Source organism: Lutra lutra, chromosome 5 (genome assembly GCF_902655055.1).
Source record: "Lutra lutra chromosome 5, mLutLut1.2, whole genome shotgun sequence".
Taxonomy (NCBI): Eukaryota; Metazoa; Chordata; class Mammalia; order Carnivora; family Mustelidae; genus Lutra; species Lutra lutra.
The window spans coordinates 151,958,074-151,979,243 of NC_062282.1; the positions used below are offsets into that span (position 1 = coordinate 151,958,074).

Below are 21,170 nucleotides of genomic sequence, written 5' to 3' on the forward strand. Positions count from 1 at the left end.
ATCATGACCTGAGCCGAAGGCAGTGGCTTAACCCACTGAGCCACCCAGGCGCCCCTTGAGTTAATTTTTATGACGAGTGTAAGATATCTCTCTCTATATATTTTTTTCCTTTTGGATGTCCAGTTATTCCAGCACCATCTTTTGGAAAAGAGTTTCTCTGTTGTATTGCCTTTGATCAGTTGACTGCCTAAAGATCTGGGCTCTCTGTTCTGTTCTATTGATCTGTTTGTCTGTTCTTTTGCCAATACTACAGTGTCTTGTTTAATGTAGCTTTATAGTAAGTCTTGAAGGCAGCTAACATCAGTTCTCCAGCTTTCTTCTTCTCCTTCAGTTTTGTGTTGGCTATTCTGTGGTCTTTTGCCTCTGCATGTCAATACCCATAAAATAACTTGCTGGACATTTGGTTGAGATTGCATTGAATCTATAGGTCAATTTAGGAAGAGCTGACATCTTAATAATATTGAGTCTTCCTATCCATGAACATGGAATATCTGTCCGTTTAATAATTCTTTGATTTCTTTCATCAGAGTTTTAGTTTTTCTCATACAGATCATGTACATAGTTTGTTAGAGTTATACTAAATATTTCATTGTGGGGGTGCTGGTGGTATTGCTTTTAATGTCAAATTCCAATTATTCATTGCTGGTATATAAGAAAATTGATTTTGAATCTATAGTTCTTCATGTATTTGTGATTTTTAAAAATGTCTTTTCTAAAAGCATTTTCTTTTTGTACTTACTCATTATTAAGTTCTTGGTAGTTTAGTTTTCCCTTACTGAATTTTTCTAATTCTTATTTATGTTCTTTTATTGCTTTTATCATGTTCTTAATGCCAAATTTTTAGCTCAGTTTGAAATTGTAAGTAATAGTTTTTGGGGTATGTTTGTGGTATATTCTCCTTGTCCATAGGGAGTTATTCCTGTAACTTTTTTTTTTTTTTTTTTTTTTTTAAGATTTATCTATTTTTTAGAAAGAAAAAAAGAGCACACAAATTGGAGGGTAGGGGCAGAGAGAGAATCTTAAGCAAACTCCCCACTGAGCATGGGGTTGGATCTCATGGCCCTGAGATCATGACCTGAGCCGAAACCAAGAGTCAGACACTTAACTGAGTCACCCAGGTGCCCCTATTTTGATAACCTTTGAAAAATACTTAATAACTTACGGGATTTGAGCATACAGCTTTTCATGTTCATTTTTATTTAAACTTTGTTTATCTGAAGTTCCTGAAGGTGTGATTCAGGATTGTTTTTCTAACTTCAGAGCTCCATCTTCTGGTTTTTGAAGTGAAACTTTCTCATTCTGTTCCCTTCTCTCATTTTTACCCAGACCTTTTTTCCCCCTTCATTTCTCTTAAGCCTTTCTCACTAAATTTTAATTCTGTTTTGGAGATTTTTTATCTCAGGGGCTTTGGCTGGTTAGTTTGTAGCGTTCCTGGGGTCCAGACTGCATTCAGACTTACTGTGGACACTGCACTCACAATTGAGTTGCACTAAACTCCTCCTGGTTGCAGTGAGGTTCTCAGGTGGGTGCTTCCAGTGGATACTAGTTGGTTTCTGTCTTTTTAGTTCTGGTAGTTGGATTTCAATATGTTGTCATGTGATTTATTTTCTCTTTCCTTATCTGTCCTTATCTCTCCTTTTTTCCCCTTTTGGATTAACTAGGTATTTTTGGTAAAAGTGGGTTTTATCTCCTTTGTTGACTAATAAACTATAATTCTTTGTTTAATAATTGTTCCTTTAGGGTTTATAAAGTAAACTGTATCAAGACTATTATATTAGTTTGTATTTGGTGTAAGAGTCTTAACAACAATTTACTTCTGTTTTTTTTTCTTTGTGCCATTGCTGTCATATAGTTTCCTCATACATGTTATAAATCTCACACTGTATTATTATTTCTCCTTTAAAGGGTGAAGTATTAGGAAAAGTTGTTTTTATTGACCCACATACTCACTGTTTTCAGTGTTCTTCCTTCCTTTATCTATGGGCAAGTTTCTGTTATCCTTTTTCTTCCAATTGAAGGACTTTTCCTTAATATTTCCTATAATGGAGGTCTGTTGGTGATTTGTTAAATTCGGGTTTCATGTTTGAAAAGTCTTTTACTTTGCCTTATTTTTTTGTGAGATATTTTTTCTGGGTGGAGAGTTCTAGGTTGATAGTTTTCATCTTTTAGTACTTTAAAAGATCCTGCTCTACCATCTTGTTGCTTGCATTGTTTTTGATGAGAAATTTTCTGGTGTTCTTATTGTAGTTTCTTTTATGTATGTCCTTTTTCTGTAGCTGCTTTAAGACTTTCTCTTTATTACTAGTTTTAAGCAATGTGATTATGATGTACCTTGGTGTCTTTTCTTTCTTTTTTTTTTTTCCTTCTTGTGCTTATGTTTTATTGAAACTCTTGAATCTGTAGGTTTATAGTTTTCATGAAATTTGAAAAAGTTTAGGTCACTCTTCAAATAATTTTTTATGTTCTCCCATCCTGTACCTACCTTTTTTGGAATGGAGTTACTTGTATCTTGAAGTTGTCCCACAGCACACTAATCCTCTGTTTAATTTGTTCTGTCCCCCCCCCCCCCCCCGCCTTAACATTTTGCCTCTACCTTTTTGAGGGTATGTAATACAGTTACAATAACTTTAAATTGCTTTATCTTTTTCATTTCTGGGTTGCTTTGATTCTTTTCACTCTCCCTACCCATTTTTCTTTTTCTCTCTTTTTGCATGCCTGGTAATTTTTTATTAGACACATTGCATTGTGAATTTTACTTTTTGGGGTGCTGGATGTTTTTATACTCCTGTAAATACTCCTAAGCTTTGTTCTGGGGAGCAGTTAAGTTTGATGCTCTCAAGGTTTGCTTTTAAGTAACACCTCTCTAAATTTTCCAAGTTATGAAATTTTTCATCTGGTGGAATGTATGATCCTAAGGATTGCTCCCTTTGGCCTTTTCAGTTTGTCCTCACTCCCCCGTCTCTGGCCTCGGGTTTTCTTCACATGCATTTGCATATCACTCCTCAGCTCAAGAATCAGGAGGGTCCTTAGATCTTTAGGGTGTTTTATGTGTGTCCCTCTCTCTCTTCTTCGGCACTAAGCCCTGTGAACTCTAGCCACCTTGGCATCTCTGGACTGCCAGCTTCATCTCAATTCGCAAAGACTGCCAGACTCCACCGGGTTCCATCCCCCTGCACTACTCTGAGGAAAGTGTCCAGGCAGAACAGCCTCAAAGGCTCACATTGTTTCCCATCTGTCAATGATTATTGTCCCGTGCTGCCTGGTGTGTAATGTCTGAAACTCTGTTTTTCATATATTTGTTTGGTTTTTAGTTGTTTTATGTGGGAGGGTAAATCCAGTCTGTGTCACTTTTTTTTTAAAGTGTAAGTCCATCACAGCTTTTTAAAGATTGTGCTTGATAACTCCAATATCTGAATCTCCTGGGAGTTCTGTTTTGTTGTTTCTCTTTTTGTTTCGGTTTTCAATCTTTGGTAAGTTTCCTTGAATGCTGGAAATTATAGGAAGTGGATGAATAATTTGATGGTCTGTCTGGATGGTATTTTTTCTTCTTTGGGGTGGATGTGCTTTTGTCCTTGGCAGGCAGTCACAGTAAGGATAAGCTCCCCAGGGGCGCCTGGGTGGCTCAGTGGGTTAAAGCCCCTGCCTTTGGCTTAGGTCCTGATTCCTGGGATCGAGCCCCATATCGGGCTCTCTGCTCAGCAGGGAGCCTGCTTCCTCCTCTTTTTCTCTCCCTGCCTCTCCGCCTACTTGTGATATCTCTCTCTGTCAAATAAATAAAACCTTAAAAAATTTTTTTTCTTAAAAAAAAGGGGGGTGTGTGGTCAGCTCCCCATAATCTAATCAGGAATTCATCTCATTTGAGTGTTGTTGGTGTTCGGTGGGCTGGCTTACTGCAGGTCACACTTGCTCCGTTATTAGGTCCTAATTGGAATCTTGGCGATTTAGCAGGGTCCTTCTCCTTGGCGTTTCCTGAGTTCCTGTGTTGTTTCCCCAGTAGTGGAAGAGGGACTGCTTTCACCTCATCTAGTTGCCTTTGCTGCTTGCTTTTGCTTCATATTTTTTCACAGGTAACGTGGGATCTGTCCTGCCTACTACTTCTCTTTGATTCTCTTCTAAGTTCTTTGTCTCTCATTTCTTGACTATCTTTGTAGTTCTCCAGTGCTTTCAAATTCATTTTTGTGTTTTGTACCCTATTTTCATCTAGTTCTCTTTCTCTGAGGAGGATGATTCGTCAACAACAAATTACTATTACAGGAAGCTGAAATTCAGATGCATACGAATTTTTAAATTCTGCCTAAAGCATCTGCAAACAATTGTCATGTTTCTCTTATTCCATTGTGTGGTGGCAGCATTGTAATTGCCTGCTTTTGAGTTACATCTGAAGCCCACAACAGCTACTCATTCCAGGCCCTCATGCTCAGAAGCCTTCAAGGGAAAAGGGGCCTGGGTCTGGACTCTTTGGTAGTCTTTTTTTTTTTTTTTTTTACTTTTCGAGACTGCATATATTTGTCTCTAGAAGGTAGCCCTGGGCTGGCCTTTTCACTTTTCATAGTTGGGGGGAGCCTGTGACTTAGGACTTATACTTTTAGGAATCTATCCAGACTCCCAGTTGGGGAGATAACTCCGTCGTAGACATCATGCTCTGGTGACAAGTGTATACTGATTCACCACTGCCACCATCTGCCCTGGGCCTTTTCTCCTCACTCTTGAGCCTACAATACAGCTGGCATGTTGGGTGACGTTTCTCGATAGATTTCTAGCCAAGGATATATGTAGTTCAGCAGGCTTGTTGCTGTATAGTTGTGGTGATGTGGATTTTGTGTCTCCTCTGAAAACATCCCTGAGAACTTGTGTGTATTCACTTGCACCTTGAAGGATATCAACTTTGCTGGGTTTCCTGCTATAGGGAAGAAATGGCACAAGTGTCTTCAATTTATCAAAACCAGGGTTGAGATTTTTTTGTCTGCTTACGCGTGTACCACTATTCCAGCACCAATTAGAGGTCCATCCTCCGTAGAAGAGTAGCCACCCGAGGGGAGCTGCTGGAGCTGGCAGATGGTGACCAGCTGGAGCAGCCTGTCCTCCAGCCACCTCGGCCTGCGGGGTGTCCAGAAGAGCAGGCATAGGTGCTGTGTCCCTGGCGGAGGGTGGCTGGCCTCCTTGGTAGTCTAAGTGATAATGGAAGCAGGTGCCTTAGCTATAGGGCCACATATTCACCTTTTCTACTTTGTGACATTTTCTGACCTTCTGAAGGCTTTAGTTGAGTTTGAGTTTAGTTTGAGTAAGCTTTATTCATGTTTTTCCATGAGAGAGTGGTAGACCATGTCTCTCAAATTCTGGATCCTGTTCTTTCAATTTTTTTTTTTTTTTAAGAGAGTATTACATTTAGCTCTTTTTGTAAGTGTTACTTTTGGTAAGTAACACTCCAGAGTCAAGCAACTTTAAATATGTTATCAGTTTGTACAGCTGTCTGCTGTTTGGGTGACCCTGGTGTCTGCTTTGTGGAAGTTTAGAGTGGGAACAGGTAAATAGGAGAGGAAGGAAACTCAAGAGAAGGGAGGACGTCTGGAATAGGAATTTTGAGGCCATCACTAACTTACTGGAAATCACTTACATGTTACTCATTTATTCTGAAACTTCTGATGTGGTAGGTGATAGGAAATAAGATTTTAGGAGTCTTGCAGGCTGTAGGAGAAGACTCCCATGAGAGGATAATTGTAAAACCATAATAAATATAGGACAAAAAGCCTGACCTACTGTCTTTTCTTTAAGACGGTCTTAGCCAGCCTGGCTAAGGATCAGGGAAAGCATCCTAGAATAGCTGACTACTGAGTTAATGATATTAGCCAGGGGAAAGTGGAGTTAAGGACATCTCAGGAAATGGGGATGGGGAGAACCTAAAAAAGCATACAGTGGAGGTCTCCCTTTCACACAACCCCCCCATTATACCTCCCAGCATGCACACACATATGCATTCACACCCTGGGTCAGGAGTTTCTTCTGCATTCCTCTGGAGTCCTTCTGTTCATATACAAATACAAGATTCTTATTCCACACCTAATTTTTAATTCAAAAGACAATATAGATTTCTGCACTGTGCTTTTTTTCTCATGTGATATTGTATTGTGGAGAGATTTCTAAATAAGGATAGAGAGAGTTCTCCTGTAACCATACTATTTCTTTCACTGTAATTTAAGTAGTACAATGGTGATGGTCAGTCTGTGACAAACAGTGCTACAGATGGCTTTACATCTCCCCTAATACATTTGTAGGTCAGAAGGGTATATGCCTTTATAATTTTGACATGTGACACTTGGCTTTTTTTTTCTTAAATAATGAAAATCAGGATCAACTTATCTAGTTATGGTATTTTTATCATGATCCTGTTATTTTATAAATTAGGGTGAATTGTAGGAGTCTTTCTGTTTGTTCCTTTTTGTATCCTTAAGCCTAATACACTTATTAGATTTATTCCTAGGTATTTTACCTTCTGGTTCTTGTAAATAGGGTCTTCTCTTATTTTTTAATCTATTATATATATATATAAATTATTGTCTGCATGTAATTTTGTTTGTTCTTTGTTATGCTATAAATTTTTTTTATGTAACAATTTTACTGAGATATAATCCACATATCCTACAGTTCACTCCAAGTGTATGGTTCACAGGGTTTTAGTGTACTTATGGAGTTGTGCCACCATTACCGTAGTCACTTTGAAACATTTTTAGTGCCCCAGAAGAAACCCTGTACTTACTCATTAGCAGTCACTTCCCGTTTCCCTCCAATCCCCTGGCCCTAGGTAACCAGTAATTTATTTTCTACATTTATAGATTTGGCTCTTACGATTTTATGTACATGGAATCATACAGCATGTGGTCTTTGTGCCTGCCTCCTTTCATTAGCATAATGTTCTCAGGATTCATCCATGTTGTAGTATGTGTCAGTACCCCATTCCTTTTAGTGACTGAATAATATTCCATGTGCGGATATCATCCCATTTCTTTATCTGTGGAAAGACACACTCCTGTGTGTCTCCTCTACTCTCAGTACTCTGTTATAATTCTATTCCACTTTGACCCAAGATGAGTGGGTTTTCCATACATCAAGCAATTCTCTGATACTGTCTCAATTCTGACAGTTAGTGTCAGGTACTACAGGTTACAGGCTCAGTCCCAGGGGACTGTTCCACCGACTTCAGACAGTAGTCACAAGTCTATGTTGTTACCTTGTGCTTCTGACTGAGGAGCTTTAAACCCAGAGGTTCTCAGGACCCTCTCCTTGGGTTTCATTGGCTGTATCAGCTCACAGAACCAGGAAAAGAGTTTACTTACTAGATTGCTGGTTTATTATAAAAACGCAGGAACAGCCAAATGGAAGAGATGCATAGGGCGGGCTTTAGGGAACAGACAAGAAACTTCTATGATCTTTCTAGACCCCTCGCCCTTCCCATACCTCCCTGTATTCTTCATCTTGGAAGCGCAGAACTCCATAGTTGAGGGATTCCTTCAGAGGCTTCCCTAGGCATGGGTTATTAAATCTGGTGGTTGATCTAATCTCCTACCCCTCTCTCCTCCCCAGTTGTTGGTGGGGGAGGGAGAGAAGGAGCTTGGTGGGTACTGAAACTTTCAACCTTCTTATCCTGATTGGCTTCCCTGGCAACCAGCCTCCATTCCAGGGGGCTTTAAAAAAGTCACCTCACTTAACCTTAAACTCTGGTGTCCTTGAAAGGGCACCTATGATAACAAAAGGCACTTTACTGCTTGATCACTTAGGAAATTCCGAGGGTTTCAGGAGCTCCATGTTGGAAACAGAGGTGAAGACCAAGTGTGTGTGTGTGTGTGTGTGTGTATTTTCTTTCTCTTTTCTTTTTTCTTCTTTTCTTTCTTGGTTTTATTTATTTATGGGAGAGACAGAGTGTGTGGGCAAGTGGTGGTGGTTGGGGGTTAGAGGGACAAGAGGACTCCGTGTTGAGCAGGGAGCCCAACATGGAACTCAGTCTGAGGACCTTGAGATCATGACCTGAGCTGAAACAGAGAGTCGGATGCTTAACTGACTGAGCCACCAAAGTGCCCCCTAAATACGTATTTGTTATAAAGTAGCACAGATTGTTTCTGCTTATAGGCTCTAAAGAATAATGTTACTCTGAACAGTTGTGTGTAAGTTTTTATGTGGGCATTTTCATTTCTCTCAGGTAGATACTTAGGAGTGGAATTACTGTATCATATGGGAAATGCTTAACGTTTTGAGTAACTGCCAGACTGTTCTCCAAAGTTTCTATATCATTCTACATTCTAAACCAGCCTTGTAGGAGGGTTCTAATTTCTGTACTCCTTGGGAACAATTGTTACATCTGTCTTTTTGATTTAGCCATCTTAGTGGGGGTAAAAGAAGTATTTCATTGTGGCTTTCATTAGCCTTTCCCTGATGGCTCATGAATCAGAGCATCCTTGCATGTGTTTATTGGCCATTTGCTTATCTTCCTTGGAGATGATCTGAACTTATGATAATGAAGATGTACGTAATGAGTGGATGGGGCAAGTGTAAAATGATCTATTTCTCTTTCATTGTAGGGAATCAAGTTTAAAAGTGAAATATGCAGTTAAAACTGTGAGGATTCTAACCTGTAATGTTTTAAAAATCTCTCTTAACCTCAGATCGGTATTAGAAAATCTTTTATAGCAAAAAAAAAAAAAAAAGTTTGAAGGTCTTATAGTTCCATCATTTTTTCACTTTTTTAAAATCACATTAAAGAATCATTTATAGTTCAACTCACTTTGAGTTGAACTCACTCTCCTGCTGTCTTTCTGTCAAATAAATAAAATCTTTTTTAAAAAGTTAAAAAAAATAAAAGATAATTTTATTAACTGGGCACCTGGCTGGCTCAGTTGGTGGAACACGTGACTGTAGATCTTGGGGTTGTGAGTTCAAGCCCCATGTTGGGTGTGGAGATTACTTAAAAATAAAATCTTTACAAAAATCAAGTATTTTAGAAAAGTGTAAGAGGCATAACTGGTTAGTCACTGAGCTTTGCAACAAACACTTCATTTTCCTCAGGTCAAACAGTTACTAAATGGGTAGAGCTACTTGGTGGTAGAGCACAGACTGCCGAGGGAGGTCCCCTGACAGGAGTTAGCGTTAGTTCCTGCGGTCATCGACATCACACTGAAGCAGTCATTATATATCGAACCTGATAGGCTCATCTTTCTCTCACTTTCTTTTCCTAATACTTGCCTCAGTCTTTCCATTCTCAGGTTCTAGGCTTTCTACCTTCCGGCTAATCTTATTTTACTTAAGCTAGGTCTCTCTAATTTGAGCAAGCATTCTTTCACTGCATTTAAGACTGGAATTCCCACCAAAGTTTAATGAGTATACCTTTGCAGTTGTGTTTTCCTTCGTGGATCAAAACTTCCATATTTGTTCGGGTGCCTGGGTGGCTCAGTGTGTTAAGCTGCTGCCTTTGGCTAGGGTCAGGATATCAGGATCCTGGGATCAGGCCTCACATCAGGCGCTCTGCTCAGCAGGGAGCCTGCTTCCCCCTCTCGCTCTGCCTGCCTCTCTGCCTACTTGTGATTTTTATCTCTGTCAGATAAATAAATAAATAAAATCTTTAAAACAAAAAAAACCCCTGCCATTTGTTAACTCACATGCTTTGGTGTGAGTACATCTCCTTCCCCATCAACTCTACTGTGTTTAAATGAAGCATTATCCCGGAGGATCTTCCAACTGTTCTCCTTGGTGCCCTTCCTGTAATTCATGTAACTTAATCAGGGCCCTTTTCTCCCTTGTAATCCAGTTTGCCATTCTCACAACACAGACTGCTTCCTTTTCTGAAGTTGCAGTTTACCTAGCTGCAATGAGCCTGAAATCCTGGTCTTTAACTGCATCAGGAGTCGTGAGCCGATACATGGTTAAATTACTATGAACCTCTAGCCACAACATTTTCATCAGCTGATCAATACATATGCTTGTGTTAAGTGTTTTTTTTTTTTTTAAGATTTTATTTATTTGTCAGAACGAATGAGCACAAGCAGAGGGAACAACAGGTGGAGGTGGAAACAGGCTCCCTGCTGAGCAAGGAGCCCCGTGTAGGACTCCATCCCAGGACCCTGGGATCATGACCTGAGCCAAAGGCAGACGTTTAACTGACTGAGCTACTCAGGCATCCCTTGTGTTAGGTGTAAAGATAGCTTATTTAATGTCTGCCATCAACTCATTAACCTTGAACACGTGGACACTGTGACTGATGCCTGAATGAAGCTTACCCAGAACACTGGGCACATCACTGCCTTGCACTTAGTATTTCAGCATCATGCTTGGGGGCCATTTAAGACCCCCAAATCAGCCACAGAAAGCACAAGTATGCAAAAACTGTGGCACTAAATAGACAGCATAAAAGGCACGTGTTCATATCGTGAAAGGTAGAGTGACAGGCCAGAGTGTTGCCTTGTTGGACCCCATCTGAGAACTGTTCTGGGTGACTGTTGTTTTTGCTACTCTGCATGTTTGTGAATCAGTGACAGAGCTTTTGGGTTTACAAGTAAACTTGGAGGGAGTAGAATTCACAAATACAGAGTCTGGGAATAATGGAAATCAGCTGTAATTGCTGTTTCTTCTAAAATGTCATTTTTAGAATTTCAAGATTTTTTTCTTGTTTTTTTTTCTTAATCTGCATATGTAGAGGTAATAATTTTGGTTTCTTCATAAGTATGTTAATTATACCTGGTCCATTTAGTGTTTGCTAACTGCCCTTCTGATTTCAGGGAACACTTATTTAAATTCCCCCATCTCCTGGTATTTAACAGTAAAGGATTCTGGATACTTTAGGATGGAACTACTTCTGAAAACACACCTTAATTTAAAGTCAGGATAATCCCAGCATTTCTCAACTCAAAGCTGCTTAAAATTGAATATAAGTTTTTGGGTGCATTTGAAAATGTACAGTTCTTTGGAGAAGTAAATAGATAAACTCGGAATTTCAGGAGGTGACTGTCTTTTGTTCATTGACCTCTCTCAAAAATTAGAGACCTTAATTTTTTGTATTACCTAGTTCCATCAGTAGAGATTGGTCTAATTGAGGAATTGTGATGGGGCAAGGGATATTCACATTTAAACTTTTAGTAGCTGTTACAGGATTGGTTTCAAAATACAATGGTAGTTTTCCCATAATGAATGAGTGTATCTATTAACCCTCTTGGCCTTGTGGATACTGGATACTAATTTTATTTTATTGTTTGCCTGATAGAAATGAATATTTTGTTGTTTAAATTTGCATATGTTTTATTACTAAAATCATTTTTTAAAAATAACTGACCCTTTGACCCTTTGTTTATTCTTGAATAATTTACTTGTTCTTATCTGTTGTTCATTTTCCTATTTTTGTTTTATTTTTCATTGCCTGCGCATGGGAACTTTGGATTTACCATTCTGTCCCCATACCAGTCCCTGAAAGTTGACTGAATGAATGAGTGTTCTCTCTTTGACTGCCATACATGTTGGCATCTCCACATTGTAGAGGTTTTGAATTTAAATGAATTCAAACCTGACAGTGTTTTCATTTTTGGATTCTAGGGTTTGAATTATGTTTAGAAATACAGCCTTCCATTACTTTTCTGTTTTTTCGGCATTTAGAAATTTATTTCAGTTTTACTTTTCTGTATATGGTCGAGATCTGAGTCTTCTGTCTCCCTTCAACCCTGTGTGATTGATGTCTTTATACATGACTCTTATACTTGATCCCCCCCGCCACCTTTCCTTCTTTATAGACTTCTTGGTTTCCTTTCTGGTTACCTTCTTGATTGAGAATTTTGTATCCTTCCTATTAAGTTCAAGTATAAAAATGTATAAAAATGAGTTTCTCAAAGTGGTGTCTTGAGGATGAAACACATGCAAAACACGCACTCAATCGTTTGTGATGTTTTAAGTATTTATACTGATTATTAGCTGTGTGCTTTAGTTTTATGAACTGAAAAGTAAATTTGTTTTACAGATAGGCTATGCTATATTTTCTCATTATTGCACAGTAAGGAAAGACACTTTCTCAGATCAAGATAAGATTTTATTACAAAGCTGTATTGAGGTATAGTTGACATGTAATGATTAGTATGTATGCAAAGTGAATGATGTGATGCTATATTTGGATCTGTGTGTACATCTTTGAAACCATCACAACACTCAGGAACATACCCGTCATTCCCCAGATTTGTTAATTCCCTTTCCCTACCTCCTTCATTTCTCCAGCCCCTTCCCCAATCCCTGGGATTGGGGATTGTTCTGCTTTTTTAAACCATAGGATTGGTTTACATTTTGTAGAATTTTTATATAAAGGAAGTGATACAGTATGTCTCCCCCACCCCTTTTTGGTCTAACTTCTCTACTTACTTTGATATTCATTCATGCAGTTGGGTTTTTAATAGTTCATTCTTTTTATTACTATTCCATTATTTGGATATGTCAGCGTTTGTTTATCCATTTACTTGTTGAACATATTTGGATGATTTCTGGTATTTAGCTATTACAAATACAGCTACATTTATATACAATTCTTTGTAGTGTATGAAACTCTTCTCTGAGATAAATACCAAAGAATGAAACTGATCATAAGGAAGTTAAGGTTTAACTTTTTAAAAAACTCAAACTGTTTTTGCAAAGAGGTTTTCTCATTTTACATTTATACTGGATATCTTTGATCCATAGCCTCACCAACACTTGGCAAGGCAAGTCTTTTTAATTTTAGCCATTCTTCTGGGTGTGTAGTAATACCTCATTGTGGTTTTATTTTTTATTATTATTTTTAAATCTAATTGTGGTTTTAATTTGCATTTCCCTAATGATGCTGATGTTGAACATTTTTTTTCATGTGATTATTTGCCATCTGTATGTCATCTTTGGTAAAGTGTCTGTTCAAATGTTTTAGCTGTTTTGAAAATTGAGTTGTGGGCGCCTAGGTGGCCCAGTTGGTTAAGCATCTGCCTTTAGCTCAGGTCCTAATCCAGAGGTCCTGGAGTCCGGCTCCCTGCTTAGCAGGGAGTCTGCTTCTCCCTCTCCCTCTGCCTTTTCTTGTGCGCTCTCTCTCACTCTAACGTTCTCTCTCTAATAAATAAAACCTTAAAAAGAAGAAAATTGGGTTGTTTTCTTACTGAGTTTTGAGAGTTCTTACATATAAGTCCTAAAATCAGGTAGTGTTAGTCTTCCAGCTTTGTTCTTTTTCACAGTTGTTTTGAATTTTGTAAGGCCTCTGAATTTCCATGTGAATTTTAGAATCAACTTGCCAGTTTCAGACATGGTGGCATTGTGATTGTGACCATGTGACTCTCTGTAAACCAGTTTGGAGAGATACAATATCTTAATGATATTGAATCTTCTGATCTGTGAAGCTTGTATACCTCTCTACTTATTTAGGACTTCTTTGATTTCTTTCAGGGTGTTTTGTAGTGTTGAGTACACAGGTCCTGCACATTTTGGAGGGGTTAGATTTGCCTCTTTTTCATAATTTTGGTTCTGTTGTAAATGTTATTTTAAATACCAGTTTCTGGTTGTGTGTTGCTATATATAAAAATACAGTAGATATTTTGTATATTGATATTTTATTCTACAGCCTTGCTAAACTCACTTATTTAATAGTATTTTTGTAGATTCTTAGGCTTTTACACAGATGATTGTGCCATTTGCAGATAGACATAACTTGACTTCTGTCTTTCCACTTTTAGATTTTTTTTGTCTTATTCCATTGGCTAAAACTTCCAGCATAATTTTGAATGGGAGTGGTGATAGTGGACATACCTTGATTTGTTTCTGTTCTTAGGAGGAAAGCATTCATTCCCTTGCCACTAACTTTATTGATGCCCTTTGTCAAGATTGAAGAATTTTCTATTCTTAGCTTATTGAGAGAGCTTTTTAAAAAATTTAATTTGTGATTTCATTTAAATGCTGATTTCAAATGTTGATTTTGTCAGATGCTTCTCTATATCTACATAGATTTTCTTTTCTAAGAAAAGTTTTTGAATCATTTTTTCCTCAAATGTTTAATAAACCTTGGATTTCTTGGCACAAATCTTACTTGGTCATTATCCTATTAATATATTGTTGGATTTGATTTGTTAAAATTTTGTTAAAATTTGCGTTTATGTTCATGGATTTGATTTGTAGTTTTTTTGTTTGTTTTTTTGCACTAGTTTTATTTCGTTTTGGTATCGGTGATGTTGGCCTCATAGAGTAAATTGGAAAGTATCTTTTTGTTTTCAGTTTTCTGGATCAGTCTGTAGAATTGTTATTAGTTCTTCCTTAAATGTTTGGTTGCATTCACCAGTGAACCTCTCTGGTTCTCGAATCTTGTTTGTGGGAAGGTTTTTATCAAATACATTTTTAATGGTGTGCTACCGTCACTACCATCCATCTCCATAGCTCTTTTCATCTTGTAACTTGCCTTCATTTTTGAAAGATGTTTTTGTTCAGTTACTAGGTTCATAGGATTTGTTTTCTTGCAGTACATTAAAGATTTTGCCTTGTTGGGTGATGGCATATTTTTGTATTCCTATAACATGTATTGAGCTTTGTTTTGGGATATGGTTAGAAACAGTTTAATTCTTTTGAGGCTTGGTCTTTAACTTTCTTAGGTGAGACCAGAATGGTCTTTAGTCCGGGGCTGATTTTCTAAGTCTGGCACCTTTTGAATTATGAGATCTTTCCCTTTGGTATTTGGGAACACCAGCTAGCCTTAGTTTTGTGTATTCCTGGGGATTGTTGTTTCTTCTCCTTTTGGGTGTTCCTCTGGCCCAGGCAATTTCTCACATTTTTATACTGATCAATACTCAGCTTAAAACTTGTGGGGGGACCTTTTTCCCATCTCCAGACTTCTTTGTCTGTTCATCTCTCTCCTGTCTGGTACTCTGCCTCTGTAAATTCTAGTCATCTTGGCTTCCCTGTCTCCAGAACTTAGGCGAGATCACTGTGCTGCCCCTGGGATCCCCTCCCTGTGCTGCTGTTCACAAGGTGAGACAATTGTAGGGCTTGCCTTCTTTGTGGTCCTTCAGGGGTCACTCTTCTGCACTGGTTGAGGTCTGATGTCTGAAATTTGTTGATTCACAACAAATTGTGAATCAATTGTCTGGTATGACAGTTGTCCAGGTAGGATAGTAAATTTGGTTCCTGTTACTCCATCTTGATTAGAACTCTCAAGATTGCTTTTTCAGCCAATAGAAAATCAGTTCGTAAAGACTAGTGTATTTTCGTTATGGCTGTTTGTTTCATTCTGTCTCAGACTAGGTCCTGGGTATTAAAGAGATAGTGGGAAAGTTCTTAGTTTTTAGATGGATTGTAGAAATGGTTGTCATCTTATCAGTATGTACCAAAGTACTGATTTCATGTTGCATTGAAATTAATTATTCTTTTCTTAGTTACTGAATCTTGTGTCTGCTACTGTTTGATATATATGACTTCATATCTGTAATGTGTCTGGGCAAGTATTTTTACTTGTAATTTTCAGTACAGCTTTTTTTTAGTCACATGATTCTTGATGCAATTACCATTTGGGTACACTGGTCTTAAAACTTTGCTAAGCTGAGAATATGTTTACCTTTTGTTTTCAGGCAGAATTCTTGTTTTCTAGAGTATAGATAGGAACAGTTTCTGAATCTTGGGTTTGATTTTTTGGGCATAATTTTAAATTAATCATGGTAAAATACTGGATTTATTATCAATATAAATTATTCGTACTGTTTCTTTCATGTCATAGGTAAGGCAACTTTAAAGGATAAAGTCTTAACTGTTGTGCCCTTAAAAATGGTGATGCAATCTAAACGTTGAGGTTTTTTTAAGTTTGCTAAGGAGAGTTTATAACCTAATTGTAGCAGTGCATTGTCCTAGAATAGGTAAGCTTTCTCCTGTTAAACCCTTCTTCACAATTTTTGTGTAATAATACTCACTGGAACATTAAATGTTACTTAATCCAGGGACCATAATGTAGAGAATGCTATATAATCCTTTCCCATTTGTTTCTTCTCTTACAGGAAAAGTAAGAAGCTTAAGCTCATCGTTGTGGTCACTAACTCACTTGACAGCTTTGCATCTGAGTGACAATTCCCTGTCCCGCATTCCTTCAGACATTGCCAAGCTTCACAATCTGGTGTATCTGGACCTGTCCTCTAATAAAATCCGGAGTTTACCGGCAGAACTCGGAAACATGGTATCACTCAGGTGTGCAGATTCGACTTGCTATGTGACTTTATACCCTCTAAGAACAAAATAGAGCATTTATTTTGCCAGGAAACAGCACTACCAATTAAATGGTATTTGAACAAAAAGCAAACATAACTATATCCCCTTTGTAAAGTTTTCTGGGAAAATTGAATGTCAGCCAACAAATAAATCCAGTAGATTCCTTGCCTCAAGTTTGTTTTATTGCTATATTTTGTGTGATATATTTTATTCTTAAGATATTTGGACAAAGTAGGGGTCAGCAAATAGAAGGCAGTTATATTATCCCATATACGCACTCACCTGTGACAGATGGTTGTGGTGCTTTTCCCTCTTAACATTCTGGGGCCCTGTACCATGGCTAACATGGCGTCCTGGAAACCACTGCAAATGAGCGAAACCTTTTTGGCCATTCCTGAGCTTGTATGTGTGATAATAATAAAGCCTGGACTTGAAAGAAGCTAGAATTAGTCATTGGATTTGGGGGACTATAGTGTGGAGTATAGGTGGTAGATAGGCTGTGGAGTCACACAGTTCAATTTAGAATCCTGACTTTGCCATTTACAGGTTGTGTGATTTGGGGCAAGCTCCTTAACCTTGCTGAGCAGTTTTGTCCTGTATACAGTTTCTGTATAATAGTTGCCTAGCCAGGGCTGAGATTAGATATATCTGAAATAATGAGTAAGAAACTATTAGCCTCCTGCCTGACACATATTTTATTTAATAAATGGTAATTGCTATTTATTTTATTATCTCTGTAGGGTAGATGGAACCTACCCAAATTGAATGTAAAGCTAATTTCTAGTTATTATGTTAATCCTAATGGAAAATCTTGCCCCATTTCATATTACTTCCCTTTTCTCTGATTCCACTGGCTTTTTTGCTATCTTCTACCATTTGCTGTGTAATAAAAAGGAATAAGACCTTGTGAGAGTTTCTTTATTGCTCCTAGTCCAGCTTTTTGACATTGTTTTGGGCTTAATTACTGAGTATATACTATGACCATTTTTAATCTCCTTAAAAGACCTCCTTTCCCATGTGATATATGTGGAAATAAATAGGAACAAATTATTTAGAACTAGTTGTTCTGGTTCGGTTTATGGCCTCACCATTCATTGACCTCTGGTTCACTAAGTAATAACCAAGGTTCATTTAAATTCCAAGAACTAGGAGTTATAGAAGTAGTACTTACTCACATTTAAAAAATTGACAAATAAAAGTTATTGGAGAAAATTGTGTCTCACTGTTGGGTCTTTTTTTTCCTACTGAAGATTCCTTTGATAGTTATAGTTATCTGTACCAAAAAAAAGTCATTAAAATAACCATTGGCAGTTAATATAGCTGCCATTATTTCTAAATTGGAATTTTATTTGGAGAAGTATTAACAATAGTCTTAGTTTTGTAGCTGTCATAAACTATTTTCAGTTGGTGCTACATGATCATTTTAGTTCTCCTTTAACAATTCATGTGTTAGTTTGTTTATCATTTTCACTTTCTTAGTAGACTCCATGTGTGCTGGGTCAGTGCTGCTCCCGGGGTGGCATGTGGACTGTGCAGTTGCAGATGATGTCGTCGGCCTACAGTGACATATACAACATGTCAGAGTAGTTTTATATCTGTTGAATTTAATGCTCTTTAAAAATTAGGCCTTGTGTCTTGTTGGTCTGATTTTTTTTTCTCATCTCATTTTTCTAATAATTCATTTTTTCATTGTGTTTTAAAAATGTATTGGTCTGTGGCAGTTTGGGATTATTTTGTTTTTTGTTCTTTACCATCTGTTGTTTGTGAAGCTCTGCACTAGACATTGGAATATGCAATACAGTTTTTTTCATTCTTATAAGATTATATTCTTAGAAACCATATTGCTGATTTTAGCTATGAGTTAAAAGGTAATATATCTTCTGACATGGAATTTTTATGTCCACAGGGAACTCCATTTAAATAACAACCTGTTACGAGTTCTACCTTTTGAGCTGGGAAAACTGTTTCAGTTGCAGACTTTAGGCCTGAAAGGTATGACTTCCTGTATTTGTGTTTCTTGGGGTTTGTACGTATGTCTTTGAGTCTAGAGAAGCCATAATAGGGCATTCTTTTGCCGGGGGTTTGCAGGCTCACTCCTCCCCAAAATTCATCTGTTCCTTAGATATACCCCAGTGGTTTTCTTTCTTGTCCACCTGCAGACTGTTAATCTTTGTATTTATTCTGTTTCACTCCTAGCCCAGCTTTGCTTTCTATCCTTTGTTTTGATCAAATCTGTGTTCTGATGATGCATTCCTGGAGTCATACTTTATTTCATCATACTGTAAACAGCTTTTTCCCCCCGCTGTATTCAAACCTCAAAAAATGGAGACTCACAAAGTGCAGAAATCAATGAGTAAAAAATTTTTGAGCCATTTGGACCTGCTAGTAACAATCAGTTTTTGATCATTTTTTAAAGACTAGTTTTATGAGGACTTCATTACTCCATTAGAATTTGAGGGCATAATTGATCCATTGAGAACTATTGGGAAATATGTTTTTTAAATCAGCAAGATTAAAAGTCATTTAATAAAATGTCATTACCTATTTTTTTAATCACATTAAGTGATTCTTTGCCAATCTTGTATCGATCTTACCCTATAATAAATTCTTAAAAAACAGACACATAATGAAGTCTTTAAGAATTGTACACTTTATTTCTTAAGTATATGTAGGTAGTGGGGCACCTGGGTGGCTCAGCGGGTTAAGCCTCTGCCTTCAGCTCAGGTCATGATCTCAGGGTCCTGGGATTGAGCCCTGCATTGGGCTCCCTGCTCATCGGGGAGCCTGCTTCCCTCTCACTCTCTGCCTGCCTCTCTGCCTACTTGTGATCTCTTGTCTGTCAAATAAATAAACTCTTTAAAAAAAAGACATTAAAAAAAAAAGAATATGTAGGTAGTAAAATTAGGTTTTTATTACTATAAATCCATTTCATATCATAAAGGTAACTAATTTTACAAAAATGAAATGGAAAAACATAAATAATACCTCTACAGATGTATGTAAAACCATATTCAACAAGTATCAGCTTTATAAATGGTTCTTTAGAAAGTGTTTTTCTGTGTGGGCTGGACTTGGCTGAGGCTTCTTAAAATAGACGTCTGTAGATCTGTTCTGTCACCCTATGGTGAGCGTACTTTTGACATTTTCTTATTTTAACTTTGAAAAACAAAAATGTAAAGCATAGCAACATGTATCTGTATCCTGACAATAAGAATTAACAATAGTGTGTCACTTTTGTGTCCGTTTTCTAATGCAAAAGAAACAGGACATTACAGAGTGTGAAAACCCTCTTCTTCAGGTCCCTTTCTCATCCCAGAGGCAGCTACTATTTTTATGTCCTCTTAGTAGTTTCAGGTTTTATAATCTTGCATTATTTATTTTACAAACCTTTGACTCTATTCATTTCTCTAAGGATTCACAAACTTTATTTGAAATGAGGGTCATCAGTCATAGATTTTCACATTGAGTTAATGTGTATGAAAGCCTTTGAAGTATTGAGGAGGGGTAGGACAGTCTTTGAGGCACCTTAGTTTTTGAGGCTCCCTTGATCTTCCATTTCAGAAAAATCCTCTCATGTTTGACATCTAGGTTTCATGCTTCTTTCTCAGAAGGATAGTTTCACTGATTGTACCTTTTTTTGGACAAATCCTCTTTATTTTTTTGAGCTTGCCCCAGCTCAGTTGTTAACTTCAGAAAACCATTGATATGTTTTCCATTTCTGTAGTTTTGTTATTTCAAGAATATTGTATAAGTAGAATCATGCTATATGTAACCTTCTGAGATTGGTTTTTTCCCACTCAGGTGAATTCTTTGGTGATTCACACAGGTTTTTGCGTGTTTTGCTCCTTTATATTAATGAGCAGTGTTCTGTGGTATGGACATGTCATGGTTTGTTTAACTGGTTACCTGTTGAAGAACATCTGGCTGGTTTCCAGTGTTTGGCTATTATGGATGAAGCATGAGCTGTGTAGAGGTTATTATGTGAACATAAGTGTTCATTTCGTTAGAAGAAGTGCCTAGGAATGCAACTGGCTCAGTCATACGTTAGTGTCCTGTTTAGTTTTTTAGCAATTGGCCAAACTGTTTTCCAGGGTGTCTGTACTAACATTTTCACCAGTGATAAGTGAGTGATCCAGTTACTCGGAATTCTCACCAGCTTGGTGTTGTCACTGTTGTTTCTTTAGCCTTTCTGATAGATGTGTATTGATATCCTCATGGGGTTTTTTGCATTTCCCTGTTAGCAAAAGGTATCGCACATCTTTGCATGTGCTTATGGGTCATCTGTATGTCATCATCTGTGGCATAGTTTTCTGTTTTCGTCATGTTCTATCCAATTGGACTCTTGGTTTTGGGAGTCTGTAATATATTCTAGATATTAGGCCTTTGTCAAATATGTGATTTGCAAATATTGTTTTCCCAGTATGGAGTCTTCTTATCCACTTAACACACCCAGTTCCGGTGCTGGGGGGCTTTCCCCCACACCGCAAGCCATTCTAGGACACCAGCTAGAGGTCCTATAATTCAGCTAAATTCTGACACTACCTACCCAAGGATAGCATCAGATTCCATAGCTAAAAGGGTTCAGTCTTACATGATGGCTCCTTGCCTGTGCTTCTGACCAAAGTTCCCACAAAACCCCTCTTGCATTCGATTAATTTGTTCAAGTGGCTCACAGTAATCAGGAGTAATCTGATTAATCAGGAGTAATCAGGAGTAATCTGTTTACTCACAAGATTCCCAGTTTATTATAAAAGGATAGAACTCAGAACAGCCAGAGGAAGAGATGCATAAGGCAAGGTATGGGGAGAGGGCACAGAGCTTCCATTCTCTCCAGGTACGCCATTCTCCCCGAATCTCCATGTGTGCACCAACCTGGAGCCTCTTTGAACCCCACGCTTTTGAGTTTTTACAGATCCTTCATAACATAGGCATGATTAAATCATTGGCCTTGATGACTG

At 37.7% G+C, this 21,170-nt stretch overlaps 1 protein-coding gene and 1 pseudogene across 2 annotated transcripts in view; one reads left to right on the forward strand and one right to left on the reverse strand.

Annotated features, from left to right (window-relative positions):
* Positions 1-21,170, forward strand: part of CNOT6 (CCR4-NOT transcription complex subunit 6) — a 70,997-nt gene that overhangs the window by 29,965 nt on the left and 19,862 nt on the right. For both annotated transcript variants that reach the window (XM_047729842.1, XM_047729843.1), the window contains exons 3-4: positions 16,005-16,191; positions 18,119-18,204. In XM_047729842.1, coding sequence (XP_047585798.1) covers positions 16,005-16,191; positions 18,119-18,204 — 273 coding nt within the window. The remainder of the gene's footprint in view (positions 1-16,004; positions 16,192-18,118; positions 18,205-21,170) is intronic.
* Positions 4,418-5,124, reverse strand: LOC125100194 (factor in the germline alpha-like; annotated as a pseudogene).